This window comes from Silene latifolia, chromosome 10 (genome assembly GCF_048544455.1).
Source record: "Silene latifolia isolate original U9 population chromosome 10, ASM4854445v1, whole genome shotgun sequence".
NCBI lineage: Eukaryota > Viridiplantae > Streptophyta > Magnoliopsida > Caryophyllales > Caryophyllaceae > Silene > Silene latifolia.
Window position 1 is genome coordinate 5622848 of NC_133535.1, and position 15073 is coordinate 5637920.

Sequence of the window (15073 nt, forward strand, 5' to 3'; positions counted from 1 at the left end):
TTATGTGGGGTTGATTGGTGCGTAAAGTAAGACTGGTCAGAGAAAGGGTTAAAGTTTGGGTTTATAGTGGGTTGTTAGAGGGGTTTTCGAGGGTCTTCTAATGGGGTTATAATATTTTGTTTGGTCTGAAATTTGGTGTGTAGGTTGAGTGAGTGCAGGGTTATGTCGTAGTTGTGTTATTTGTGGTGGTCGTTCGTTGCAAGTGGTAGTTCAAGGGGAGTGAATTGACCCACGGAAAAATCCTACTTTGACTTACATCAACCCCATGTGACCAACCTTACTTTACACACCAATCTACCTTTGACCACCGTGTTGATAACCGCTGGAAAGCATGTATTGCCACCTTTCCAACGAGTTCAAGAACACCTCAAACCGACCTCGTTTGCTATCTCAAACATCGACTGGAAGTCACCCCATTACAAGTGCTCAAACTTTGGACAAAATGTCGTGTTTGACAAAAAATATTTATTAAAGGTTGTCTTTGACAAACTTTTTTTAAAGGTGGTGTTTGGAAAAAAAAAAAGTTTTTTAAAGGTTGTGTTTGACAAAAAAAACTCATACTTATATGATGGATATTGTTCTAGATTAGTAACATGAATCATATTGATTTCTTTTGGAGAAAAATCTTATGTAAAAACAATACAGACTTTTTTTTACATTTTTTTATTACCAAATATAAATGTTAAAAGAATCTAACTCGATATTTTAATACAAAAGGATTTGTGATTGTTGCATTAAGAAGGAACAAAATATATACTTGTGGAAATAGATATGAACAAAAAGAAAACATATGAATATGAATGAGAGCATGATTAATGAAAAATTTGATCCTAATTTCAACACCTGTATTTTGTTGTTGGAAATATTTTACTATAAAAGGAAGGAAAGATATCGAAACAAGTTCAAAATAGAAAATTATTGTATCGATAAGTGGAAACCTCCAGATGTAAAATTTATACTCCAATCCGATGCAATGTAATCCAAATCATACATTCGATCCAATGTTCTCCTTCCAATTTAAAGCGAAACTAAGAGCAAGTTTTTTTTTTTTTTTGGCAGCCGTAAAGAAAGGGTCTATTGTGTCAAGTCTTTAGAGTCGTTTTACCATAATATAGTTGTTCAAATGTCGGGTTTTAGTTGATTATCAATGTAATAGGCCGGTTTACAAGTTAGTTGTAATTTGGCTTTGCTTGTAAACTCTTCAAATTTTTGTAAGCATGTCTTGAGGATGTTATTTTTTAATTGGAGAATTAATCTCCATGTGTGATATCAAAGCAAGGGAGGGACAAGTTAAGAAACAAGTAAGTCCAAGAAATAAACCAAGGAAAAGGAAAAAAAAAAAGACTCGAATTGAAGAAAATGCACAAGGACCAACTGCAGTCTGCGGTGGTCCGGGTGCTTCTAGGCCGTGTTTCCATCTTGTGTTAATTCGAAGCCCCATAATTCTCACGTACCTAGAACGGCTAGAAGTTGGGCCTAAGGTATATTTCCAGACCGTTGAAAGGTCTCAAAGTTCTTGGTGGCCCTATTAGTGTGTGCCCTCTTTACAGCAGCGAGTTTGTGTTGAAACGTGTGACCAGGACCATAGAGCTTATGGATTCTGTTGCCCAGATTGATGATCCACAGTCGGAGCTGCTTTTTCTCCGTGCTTGCACTGGTATTTCGAAACTCTATTTTGCTTTACGTACTTGCTCGCCCCAGGTTTTCCTGTCGGCTCAGCTTCCCTTTGATTTGGCACTCCGTTCTAGCCTCGAGCGCATTGTCACTGCGTCTGGGCCTGGTTTTGGAGACTGGCAGTGACGCCTAGCTACCTTCCCCTTTCATTTTGGGGGGCTTGGTGTCTATGATGCTGGGGATGTTCTTCATTATGTCTTCCTTGCTTCCCGTTTGCAGTCTGTTGGGTTGTAGGCTAAGCTTCTCTGCCCTTCTGATATTCTGGCACCTGGACCTACCTTTGATAGTGCCGTGAGACTGTTTAATGAGACTACTGGTTCTGACCTTTTGAGTAACCCAAGTGAGATCGCTGCCCCAAAACTTATGAAGAAATTGGCAAACATATATTTCACGAAGGGTGCTGCTACGGCAGAATCTGAGTTCTCTTTGACTTCTCGTCAGGTAGCTTTGTGGAAGTCTCAGCATGGTTCCCACACTTCTGATTGGCTTCGGGCGGTCCCTATTTGTGGGTTAGGGCAAACTATGAACGGGAGGACTTATCGGTGTGTGCTTAGTTATCGACTGGGTATCCCTTTGTTTTCTGTGCCTGGACCTTATCCTGCTTGTTCGCGGGTCTTTGATGGGGATATCTTCGGGGAGCATGTCGTGTCGTGTGCTGGTACTGTTGGTATCAAGCATCGGCATAACCTTGTTCGCGACACCCTTTCTGACATCTACTTCCGCTCTGGGATCTCTGTTGGTAAGGAGGTGGATATTGGTTTGATCGATGGGCATGATAGGCCCCTGCGTCCGGCGGATTTTTTGCTTTATTCTTGGGATAGGGGACGAGATGTATGTGTGGATTTGACTGGATCATCTCCTTTGACTCAGTCCGGGATGTCTGACTTTATGCTGGGGCGCGTGGTAGTTGATGCGGCTCAGCGTAAATGTGACAAGTATCAGAGCTTGTGTGAGGCAGTTGGCTATGGGTTCCTCCCTTTTTCTTTCTCTTCGTTGGGGGAGTTAGGGACAGATGTTGTTGCCTTACTCAAGCGGATTCAGATATTTTCTGTGTCCAAGGATGTCGGTGCTCGCGCTGCTGCTTTTATCTTTACTAGACTTAGCTTTGCTATTGCTAAGGGAGTGGGTCTCGGCTGCCCACCAATTTCTTGTAAACTTTTGATTGGGGTTAAAGCTAAGATAAGGGTCCAAACTTTTCATTATTTTCCAAATAAGGGTATGAACTTTTATACTTTCCAGTTAAGGATCACCATCCATAATTCCGTTAACTTAACGTTAGTTGTTTGGCACTTCACCTAAATTAATTCATTGATAAAATTTTTTTAAAAGAGATGACTAACTAATAAGGATCTATTCGTGTTCCCTTTGAAAAGCGTATTCTTCTTCTTGTCATTCACTTCTGCCAGCGAAGGAACTATAGAAGGCTCACCTGACGAGTGACGACGGCAACAGAAACAATGAGTTTTTACATTATTGAAGTGGGTCACCACATAGCTGTAGGTTTACGGGTCAGATTCGAGTCTGATCAGTTCGGTTCGAGTTGGGCCTAGTTATTTCAGGTTTCGGTCATTTTCGGGTCAACTATTATCAAAAGTTTCATGGATAATTATCAGTTTGCAGCAATAAAGATTCGGCCCGGGTTATAGTGATTCGGGTCAACTCGGGTTTTGGGTCTTGAGTTCGGGTGTCGGGTCGGGTACATGTCTGATTATTCAGGTCGGTCATTCGGATCGGGTCAATTTTACCAAGTCTAGTTATTAGAGAAATTAAACTCGGATAAGTGATACGAATAGCGAACAATAATTTATATGGAGTAACAAAATGCTTTTTTTTTTTTTTTTTTAAATCAATCTCGTAAAAGTGAACAATATTTGACTATATCCTATCTAATGGTAGATTGATAGAAGAAGTAGCTAGTGATCTTAAAGTTAACAGAAATATGGATGGAAATGTGGATGGAGACCCTTAACTGGAATTTTTAGAAGTTCAGACCCTTAAGTGGAAAACAATGGAAAGTTTAAACCCTTATCTTCGGCTTAACTCCTTTTGATTTATTTTTTTTTATTTTTTGATGACGAGGGGTTGAGTCCCCCCCGGGCCCATGCATTCCCGCACCACCACATGGACCATGTAAGCCACCCCTTTCGGGGGCTGCAGTGGCCAAGTGATCATCGCCCCAGCTGGTAGTCGAACCCGGGACCTCTCAACTCCTGCATTTCTGCAAGCTTCAAGGTTTAACCCGGCTACCACTGGACTAACACCACTTGGTTTTAACTCCTTTTGATTGATTAATAAAAGTTTGCGTTTTTTTTATAATAATAATAATAATAACAACAACAACAACAACAACAATAAAACCAAGTGGTGTTAGTCCAGTGGTAGCCGGGTTAAACCTTGAAGCTTGCAGAAATGCAAGAGTTGAGAGGTCCCAGGTTCGACTACCAGCTAGGGCGATGATCACTTGGCCACTGCAGCCCCCAAAAGGGGTTGCTTACATGGTCCATGTGGTGGTGCGGGAATGCATGGACTCGGAGAGGAATTCAACCCCCTCGTCATAAAAAAAAAAACAACAATAATAATAATAATAATAATAATAATAATAATAATAATAACACCCTTGACTCAGTCTGGAATGTCTGATTTTGTGCCCAGTCGTGTTGTCGTTGATGCTGCTCAGCGTAAGTGTGTCAAGTATCAGGATTTGTGTATAACGGCTGGTTATGGCTTCCTACCCTTCTCCTTCTTTTCGCTGGGGGAGCTCGATACGGATGTTATAGCCTTGTTCAAGCGGATTTCGAAATTTTCTGTATCTCAGGATGCGGGGGCTCGTGCTGCCGCTTACATTTTTACTAGAATTAGCTTTGTTTTCGCTTGGAAATGGGCGCTTGTATCTGAGCTGCCCACTAATTTCTAATAAATTTTGACATTATTTTAATAAAAGTGGCGTCGGTTTTGTAACAAAATAATAATAATAATAATAATAATAATAATAATAATAGGGTGTTGATTTTCGCAGTACACATTTTACTCATCACAGTATCATATTGACAATTATACCCCTCTCATTTCTCCTCCCATTTTCCCTCTCTAACTTCTCTCTAATTTCAAACCTCCCTCTAATCCCAAACCCCTCTCTCTAATTTACATCGTTTTGCATTAACCTACAACATTGATTTTTTTTTTTTAATGTAATACTAGTTTAGATCCCGCGCAATGCGTGGTATATATAGAAGCTACACATTTTAGTGTATTATTAGTATAGACCACGTGCAATTTATGCACGGTATATATGAAGTTTTACTTTTTAGTTTATAACTTGACAATTCATTAATTTTTTATACGTTTCTGATCTGTATATTTTGATTTGAAAAAAAAATCTCAATATGGAAAAAGTAATCAAGATGATTGAGTAATGTTAGAAATGACTATTTTAATGAGATTATTTTTCATAATAATTTTATTTTAAAACATTTTATTAATTTATAATTTTGATCCGCATTTTCTTATATTTTCATAAAAAAATCAATGAATTTTTTATTATAAAACCCGTGAAGGCAAATCTTGCAGATCAAATGTGCAGATTGTGAGCATTTCAATTTATGAATATATCCAATTAAAAGATTATATCCATTTATAGTTCAAGATACACCTATAAAATAGATTATAATAATAATAATAATAATCTAATTTTAGATTCTAAAATCGAATTTTAGATTCTAAAATTTTAGGCGGGAAAATTTAGAGTTCCACCTATTCTTTTAATAGATAGGGGGATGGTCTTATGAGATCTGGTAACTTGAAGATATTTTTTGAAGATATATTATCTGACGTGCAATATTTTGCATGATTGACGGTATATTCTTTTTGGCAATTATTTTATATATTTCGATTAGTGAAAGATATATTTCGAGATTTGTAATATATGAATCCAATTTTTTTGGCAATGATCGAGGATTTTTTACTTGTAGCAATATAGCATTGATTGACGGTATATTCTTTTTTTTGGCAATGATTGAGGATTTTATACTTGTTTTTTGGCAATCAATTTTTACGTTATTTTTGGGCAAGATCATTGATATGATCTAGATTTAGCACATAGTAGAATATGACGTTATACATATTTTTTGGGAATAATTTTTTACATTAGACTTGGCACATAGTAGAATGCAAAAATTAAAAGCTCTATTAGAAGATAATATATTAGGCGGGAAAAAACGTAGATTGGCCTATTCATTTAGTAAATAGGGGATGTTTAATAATTCACCAGAGAAATGAAAATTCAACAAAGCTACTCGCCGACCAATTGCTACACTAATGTACTGCATCTGCATCATTGTAAATTGTAGTATGTTAATAAACCAATTATACGTACAGTACTACACTAATTCAACAAGAAGTACAACGCTTGATCTGCTACTCCAATTCAACAAGATATATGTATTACTCTATTAATCACCAACGGCGGTTAACTGTGCCGACCAGTACTCGTCGACCACCACTACCGTCGCTGGCCGTTGTTAATCTTCCCGCACCTCTCCCTCCTGCAAGCAAGTGCCTCTCTTCCGCTCCCTTCTCACCGGTTTGTCAAACGGAATCCGACGACAACCTGCGTCCTTCTCGCCTGCAAGGCCCCACTACACTAATAACCCACCATCCCACTCCAATTAACAATAATTAATTTCAATATAAACTCTAATTAAAAAAATACAAAACAGTAACAAAAGGTCAATTTGATTACTAACAATGGATTTGTGAATTAAATAAATGTTCTATATTTGAATAATCAGTCATAATTGAATAATTTGAAGGGGATTGGAAAAAGTTAAAATTTAACAATAGAGAGAAGGTAAAGAAAATTAGGTTTGATGTTTTTTAGTCAAGGGCAGATAATGGAAAGTTTGGTACACAATGTACTGAATTGAGTAAAAATGTGTACTGAGAAAATAAATTAATAATAATATTAATCAATGTATATATATAAAAGACGCTTTTTTCAAAGCACGTGTTAGTCTCCAAGTTTTGTAAAACACTAATTATTTTTAATTTATTTTCTGCATTAATAAAATGATATTAATTCTAAGAATCTTTATCTTTAACTAGAGATAGAAGATTTTTTTAAGGAGTCCGGTAATTCTAAAACAGCTACACCAATAACAGCTATTCCAATATAAAAACAACTCATATTGGCATACTTCATCTTGACCCACGCCCTTTGCATCCACATATACTATCTTACAACCAGTTGTATGTTAGCATTGTACAACCGCCTCAAAGTTGTTGAGCTCTTACACAGAGTTGTTGAGCTGTTTTACAAGTTATTGAGCTATTTTACGAAGTTATTGAGTTTAATAATTATTTTGTTAAGCTCAATAACTTTGTACCATAGCTCGATAATTTTGTTTAGAAAGCTCGACAACTTTGTAACAAAGCTCGACTACATCGAATAAGTTGTATATACAACTAGTTGTATAATACATTAACTGCTTTGCATCTCTTATTTGAGTCTCTGTATTGTTTTATTTGATTTGATGTGTACAGCTAAAAGTGCTATCTAACTTTGTTTAATAGTTTTAGATGATTTTGCCGTAAATTATTTTAACTTGTATATATTTAACATTCTTGGATTGCTAATGAATGCGGAATTAATAGGTTGTACAGGCGGCAACAAACATGTACGACAACTGATTGCTAACTGAAAGCTTCAGGTTACAAATAATTAAGGAACTGATATGTCCCAACTCCCATCAACGGTTGACGTGAATCAATGAGGTCAGACTGTCAGAGGGCGCATGCATAAACCTAAACCTTCAAAGTCGGACGAGGCGTGCATTGTAACTGTAAACATCCAAATGGATTTCTATCAGATAACACTATTAATTTCATGGGTGAGAAAATCAAGGGTTCTTAGGTGAAGCGATATTTTAGAGTGGGATCAAATATAACAATGACAACAAAAAACGTACGTTGATACTTCTCACTCTTTCCTACATATGGGATTATGGGTATGCAAGTGTGCGTTAGCTTTACTTAAAATTTATTCATCAATTGTCAATTTGCTCTTATGCTTTATTTATAGTGTTATCAGGTTATCGAAGATTAGTTATTGCAAGGCCAAATTAATAACATTTCAACAATATTGTTATTCCAATCTCTTTTTCTAGCCTTTTGTCACCCAAATTCAATTCTCATGTTGCTTAGTTAGCTAAATCCATATTAAATCATTAAGTTTTATTGACTATGGGTTATGAATACGGTTCATAGTTATTTTGTTGTCTTAACTAAGTCGAATTTTTTACGTATCGTTAAGAAAAATATCTCCGTTTAAGAATAAAACGGGTTAGATGAGAATTTGAGATTAACAAGTTAGAAAAAGTATATATAACAAGCGCTTAATATTTATTTACAAAATATGACATGACTGCATGAGTAAGGGTTAAAACTCAAAAATTGATTAGAGTTTTGTTTAAAACCAATCTGTACGTATAGTATAAAAGATGTAGGATCTCTTAAACATATAACAATTATAAAGCACTTTAAATTTAAGAATTATCTTATAGTACATAAATAAGATAAAACAAAAAAAAGATATTTTTTAAAGCAAAATAAAAAATAATTTGCACATATAATGAAAATTTAACACATATCCAAACACATATTTCACAATTTTGACATTAATTCATCATTATAAGTACAATAAGAAATTCACACTTTATAGAACACTTCAAAATAAATAAATAAAAGAGAAATTAAAATGATAAAATTTATGGATTAAAAAGAGTTGTTTCAATAATTATAATCAAGAATACAAATATAGGTAAAGTTTTATGTATAGTTAAAACAATATTAAACAATGCTAACCCTATCTTTACCGCAACTCTTTTATTTCGTAGGACACTGATTTACCTATCCCTATATTTGCTTTCTTAAAATAAAATGTGGTCTGACTTAATTCTTCGATAAGGGATAAAGATCAAGTCAAACTCTAAACAAGAATGAACTAATGACATCTTGGTGCGAGTACAGCGAGATTGAGCCATCTCCCTCCAATAGTACTGAAGGCAAATTAATGAAATGTTCATCAAAAGATTGTTTATTTCAATTAAAATGTAATCTTACAAACCAGAATATTTGGTGCTACTAAAATAACTTGTGTAGCGAATCCGAGTGTATTTTATACGGAAGCGTAATGAGAAATATTATGTGATAAGACTAAAATGATAACAATAATTGCACCCTATAATAATTATATTATCACTCAAAAGAAATTGGAAATATACCAATTACAAACAAACACTCTTAACTCACAAATATTTCTACGGACTCACTAAAACTTACACACTCTTATTTTTTGCCTTTGTTTTTTGTGAATACATTTCACTGGCAAAATACTAGCCTATTTATTCTAAGAAAACTACTGTATAAATTACTGTTTTCCCACCTACAATCAACTTTGTCAAATACTCTATTACCAACATGCTATAAGCTTATAATAGGAGTGTAGGATGGTGAAGACTAAAGCTTGTTGAAATGAGGTAAGCAATGACATCAAGAGTAGTTGGTGAATTTTAACAACTTGACACATTAAAATAAATAGCTTTATATTAAAATAGGACATTTTTACATACCCGTGCAGCGCACAGGCATGAAATCTAGTAATAATAATAATAATAATAATAATAATATTGGTAAAGACGTCCAACACTTACCCAGAAACTAGTCAATATACTCTCGTTCCAGCTTTGATTCAATCTAACAAAAAAATGTCGAGTAAGGTATCCTTCAAGATCACCTTCGCTTCCGACCCTAAACTTCCTTTCAGAGTGTATGCTCTCTTTCTCTTCTCTTATCATTTATCGTCTTCGCATATTTTGTAATTTTTTATTATTTAATTTATTGTGAATTCTGATGTGGCGATATTAAAAAATTCAGGTTTAGTGTGCCGGAAGAAGCGCCGTTCACCGCGGTACTCAGATTCGCCGCTGAAGAATTTAAGGTTCCTGCTGCAACTAGTGCTATCTCCACCAACGGTATTTTCTCGACTTTTTTAGCTTAGTAAGACGGTCTTACACAAGTATATTGTAAAACGGATTCTTATTTACTACTTTTTTTTTTTTTTTTTTTTTTTTTTGCTGATATGGATCATGATCTCCTTGTGCATTGGATTCGTCTTATGTTAAAACCTGTATAAATTGATTGTTTGATTATGATTATGAAGATCTGAATATCTGATGTTTATTTGTTTGTATGTATGAATAGCATTGACTAGGGCGTAGAGCTAGGCTCGGTCAAAGATCTCGAAATCGGTCAAAAGTCAAAACCATTTTAGATCGGAAGCTCGTCTAGGCTTGTTTTATTTTTTTATTATTGTTATTTAATTTTACCATTTTAGCATTTAAGGATATATAGTTAGGGGGCGTTTGGTTGGGGGGAATAAGGAAAGGGAAAGAGAATAAAAATGGTTGATTCTTTTTGTTGTTGTTTGTTTGACACAAAGAAAGGGTAACCCATACCCCCCTTACCCCCAAAACCATTCTCATCCTTACCCCTCCCCCCTTGGGTAAGCCCATAACCCCATAATCCCTTCTTCCTCCTACTCCCTATTTCCACCCCTCCCACCAACACCCTCTCACACCGTTAACCACTGCCACCTACACCCTACACCCACCACACCGACACAACCACCACCAGGGACGCCGACACAACCACCACCAACGACGCCGTCTGTCCACGCTACCCCATATCCTCGACCACTAAACACCACACGTAACTCTCCCACCCCACCAACCACCACCAACACCTTCCTCGGCCACACCACTACAACCGCCCGACGCCGGCCACACAAGATCTGGTGTTTTAAGGGGCGGGGGAGGGGTTTTCGAAGGGTTGTGGTGGATTTTTTAGAATGAATAAGGTGTTTGTTTGTTGAGGGCGTGAGACGCGGTGATTAGGTTCGCCGTGGGGTACCGTGAGGAAGATCGTCGACGCCGCTACTTGTGGTGGTGTCGGTGTAGATAATGGTGGCAGGTGGTGGGTAATGGTGGTGGAGGTGGTGGATGTTGGCTTTTAATTCCCTTTTCCTCTAATTGTCAACCAAACACCCAAGTATAATATGGGTGATCACATTCATTTCCCTCTCTTACCCTTTCTTGATTTCATTCTCTTACCCTTTCCCATACCCAACGCCCCCTTATATCTATTTTTATTATGTTTTGGAATATTGTTTTGGATTCGTTATCCGTACACTTTGAAATATTTCTTTTCACACAGATTATAATTTTCTACAACCTTGATTGTTGTATGTTTGCCAAAGTAGTACAAGGTTTCTAGTTACAAATTGCTAAGTATAGAGAATTCTACGGAGAGAACGAGATGATAATGTATGTAGTACTCCGTAGTAGTTTAGGGTGATTCCCTGAGGGTTCATTCCGTTTAATGCCTGCTAAATGTTACTTGCTATATACTGTGACCTATGTTACTCCGACTCTTCTAATTTCCTCTTGTACCCGTGTCCGATACTCGACACTCGACACTCGGACATGGGTATGACACCTGGACACCTCATTTTAGACCAAAACTAGTTTTTGTACCCGTGAAATTCACGAGCGCGATTAAGACTTTGACAGATTCTTTTTGGTTGGGGAAGGGGTTATACCCCTACTTATTAAATACTCCCTCTGTCCCGGTCATTTGTTGTCCTTTGGTTTTGGCACAAAGACCAAGGAAATGGAGAAGGGGTCAATTACTAAATGACATGTGGAATAAATTGAATGTGAATGACCAAATTACTCTTAAATTCATTCTTAAAATAGAAAGGACAACAAATGACTGAGACACCCCCAAATGGAAAAGGACAACAAATGACCGGGACAGAGGGAGTATGTTTAATTTGTTTCTCTACTCTTATGGACACAGATGGTGTTGAAATCAATCCACAGCAAAGCGCCGGTAAGAGTCGCCTGTTTATCTATACTCACTTCCTATTGAATCATTTCTCTTTACTCAGTTTGCTTTTCTAGAGTATTTTTTTTCGGCTTTCTAAATGGCACTGGAATTATTGCAGGCAGCGTTTTTCTTAAGCATGGCTCAGAGCTGCGTTTGATTCCTCGTGATCGAGTTGGCGCTTTGCAGGCCTCTGCTTAGATGTTCCACCATACAGAAATCGGTGATGCTCTTAATGCATGTATTTTTCATGGTGTATGTTAACTTGGAGCATCTCTACCCTCAACTTATTTTTCATGGTGTATGTTACTTATTTTTCATGGTGTATGTTATCAATAAAAAGTGAAATCCTACGGATGGATACATTTTACTTTATTTATCATTTTGCAAAGGCATACAATTTTGCGTGTGGTAAATCATCTTTATTTCTCAACACAAAGGAACTTAGAAGATCTTAATGACCAAAGGGCAGTGTTGTTTCACTTGGTATAAATGTCTGCTACAAGGATTGTTGTGCGGAAGCGTGAATATTCCGTGTTGGGCCTCTGCTGCATCTGTGTCCACAACCCATACTAGTACGATATTGTCCGCTTTGAGCCAAGCCCTCACGGATTTACTCTTGGGCTACTTCTCAAAAAATCTCTTACTATTATATTTTCTGGATACTTATAAAAATAATCTTCCATATTTATCTGTGCTAAATCGCTGCTAATGTGTTGGACACATGCACTAACACGAATGCTCTTATTATGGAATCATGTGAATTTATGTTCTCGTGTTTTCTAGACTAAGTGAGAGCTTGCGCCTTGCTGCTCCATAATTGACTACTAGAACATCTTGTTTAACACGGATATATCCTTCTTAAACGTAAAACGAGTTAAATGCATAGATGGGACAAAAGCAAAATGCCTAGGGAGTAGGGACTAACAAAAAGGTTGTCTCATCTATTTTAACGAGGTACTATTTGACTCGTTTTAGGCTTAAGACTAATCTGCCGGCAATACAAACTGATTAACTTCAGACCCACTGTCGAACATGCTTATTGGTACGACAGTAAGTGCTATAAATTATCAGACGTCACCCAATGATATTAAAACTCAGTACCACCTTTACGGTGTATAAATGTAAAATAGCATCTGGGTATTAGACTATTAGTGAATCAGCTCCAGTGGAGATCAAAAGCTTGGACCGAAATTTGAATGTACATCTGCGAGATGATTCGTAGGTCAATCTAATTTGCCTAAATGTGTAAGTTAATAGGAGTATTGGAGCGAGGGGGGGCTAGCAGGGGCGGTCGCTCCCGCTGACGTTTGAAAATTTCGAAATTTTTAGTTAAAATTTGTTAACCGTTGTGACTTGGGTTGAACCCGGTACTTTTCATTTCGTCTGGCCTTGGTGCTTTGCCGTTGTTGTGGATTGGGTCGGAGGCACCAAGAGTCAATCTATTTGTACCTCTTGATGCACCGTTGTTGTGGATTGGGTTAGAGCCACCAGGAGTCGATCTATTTGGATGATCATTGTGGATTAGATTAGAAGTACTCGGGGGAATTGACCCATTTGGGACGAGTTTAACATTATCTTGTCCAACATTATGGATCGAATTGGATGTACTAGGAGGAATTGACCCATTTGGGGTGAGTTTATCATCGTGTTTCGGACTGGGGGCGCTAGGAGGAATAGGTCCTTTTGAGTCTACTTCAACATTATGGATCGAATTGGATGTACTAGGAGGAATTGACACATTTAGAGCAATACGCAACTTTGGCTCGATAAGTCGTGCATGGTTGCTTAAGAACAAGAAGGTTGAACATATCATCAACATAAGTTGTGAAATTTCGAACATCTTTAAGAAATTTGATGTATTCATGATTGTATGAAGATGTATAATCAATCGAGAGCAAATTTTTTTTTTTTTTTGTGTGACGGAGCAAGATTTAAGTTGGACAAAGAAATTGAAGTATTGATGAAGATATATGAAAAACTGTTATCTATATATACTTATATGATGGATATTGTTCTAGATTAACATGTGAAATTGTTGATTAATAAAAAATGAATCATATCGATTTCTTAATAAAAAATGAATCATATCGATTTCTTTTGGAAAAAATTCTTATGTTTAAACAATACAGAATTTTTTTACATTTTTTATTATCAAATATAAATATTAAAAGAATCTAACTCTCGATATTTTAATACAAAAGTATTTGTGATTGTTGCATAAAGAAGGAACAAAATATATACTTGTGGAAATAGATATTCATGAAAAATTTGATCCTAATTTCAACTTCTGTATTTTGTTGTTGGAAATATTTTACTATAAAAGGAAGGAAAGATATCGAAACAAGCTCAAAATAGAAAGTTATTGTATCGATAAGTGGAAAGCTCCAGATGTAAAATTTATACTCCAATCTGATACAGTGTAATCCAAATCATACATTCGATCTAATGTTCTCCTTCCTTATTTGGTAACAATTCGTTTCCCTTGTGACATGCAAAACAAATGACTGGCGCCGAGGAAAACAAATGATCGGGGCCGACGGAGTTTACAAGGACGTTCAACTCATTTGCGTATTTTTGTATAAAACCACCTTACATACCTCTTTTATTTCTAGTATTTACAATAATGTTACTTGTTATTTCCGAAAATACCCCAAAAAAACACTTTAAAGTCATTCCACAGGTCCCAAGGGAACATTAGATTCGATTGGAGGGAGTAGCCTGAATGATATCGCGGAAGGCAGATACTTTTGTAAGGTGGTTTTATACAAAAGTACGCAAATGAGTTGAACGTCCTTGTAAACTCCGTCGACCCCGATCATTTGTTTTGAATGGGTAATGTGATCATGTGATGATTATAGTTTGATTAAAAAAAAGGTGAATTGATAACTTATACGGTTATATCTAGTATAACACACTTTTTAAAATTTTATGCCTAGAATAATTTTCCTTCAATAATTATACCAAAAATCCACATTTCTTTCATACTTAATACCAAATGTCACAAATTCATTATTTTACCCTTATTAATGCACCATTACCCCGGAAAAATCATAGAAAAAGTGACAATTTAAAGCGAAATTAAGAAGTGAAAAAGTCCAAGAAAGAAACCAAGGAAAAGGAAAGAAAAAGACTCGAATTGAAGAAAATGCACAAGGACCAACCGCAGCCTGCGGTGGGTTCGTGTGCTGCTAGGCCGTGTTTCCATCTTATGTTAATTCGAAGCCCATAATTCTCACGTACCTAGAAGTTGGGCCTAAGGTATAAAGAGAGATAAGGGAAGATCTCTTGAGAATCTTATCAAGTACTAGATCCAGTTTTATTTTGGGAAGGCATAATGCCACAACAAAATTACTAATGCCACTCATTTTTATGAGACGGTAAATAGTAACACTCTCTTAGCTTTACCTTGTATTGGTGTGGCATTAACAAAAAGGGTTGTGGCATTATCAATCCCCTT

General features: G+C 36.3%; 1 protein-coding gene across 2 annotated transcripts; it reads left to right on the forward strand.

Moving 5' to 3' along the window:
• The first annotated feature begins 9340 nt into the window (after positions 1 to 9340).
• LOC141604855 (ubiquitin-fold modifier 1-like) lies at positions 9341 to 12029 on the forward strand. Of its 2 annotated transcripts, XM_074423399.1 has the most exons (4): positions 9349 to 9496; positions 9604 to 9701; positions 11587 to 11619; positions 11735 to 12029. In XM_074423399.1, the coding sequence occupies exons 1-4, from the start codon at positions 9435 to 9437 to the stop codon at positions 11812 to 11814; spliced, it is 273 nt and encodes a 90-aa protein (XP_074279500.1). In that variant the 5' UTR covers positions 9349 to 9434; the 3' UTR covers positions 11815 to 12029. The 2 variants fall into 2 exon arrangements, with proteins under 2 accessions (XP_074279501.1, XP_074279500.1); XM_074423400.1 differs by lacking the exon at positions 11587 to 11619 and having other exon boundaries at positions 9341 to 9496.
• Positions 12030 to 15073: the final 3044 nt, after the last annotated feature.

Excerpts from the sequence above, each read along its gene's own strand:
- LOC141604855 (XM_074423399.1), top strand. The coding sequence starts at position 9,435 with ATGTCGAGTAAGGTATCCTTCAAGATCACCTTCGCTTCCGACCCTAAA. Across the intron at positions 9,497-9,603 it reads CCTAAACTTCCTTTCAGAGT|GTTTAGTGTGCCGGAAGAAG; the intron begins GTATGCTCTCTT and ends TAAAAAATTCAG. Across the intron at positions 11,620-11,734 it reads CAATCCACAGCAAAGCGCCG|GCAGCGTTTTTCTTAAGCAT; the intron begins GTAAGAGTCGCC and ends GAATTATTGCAG.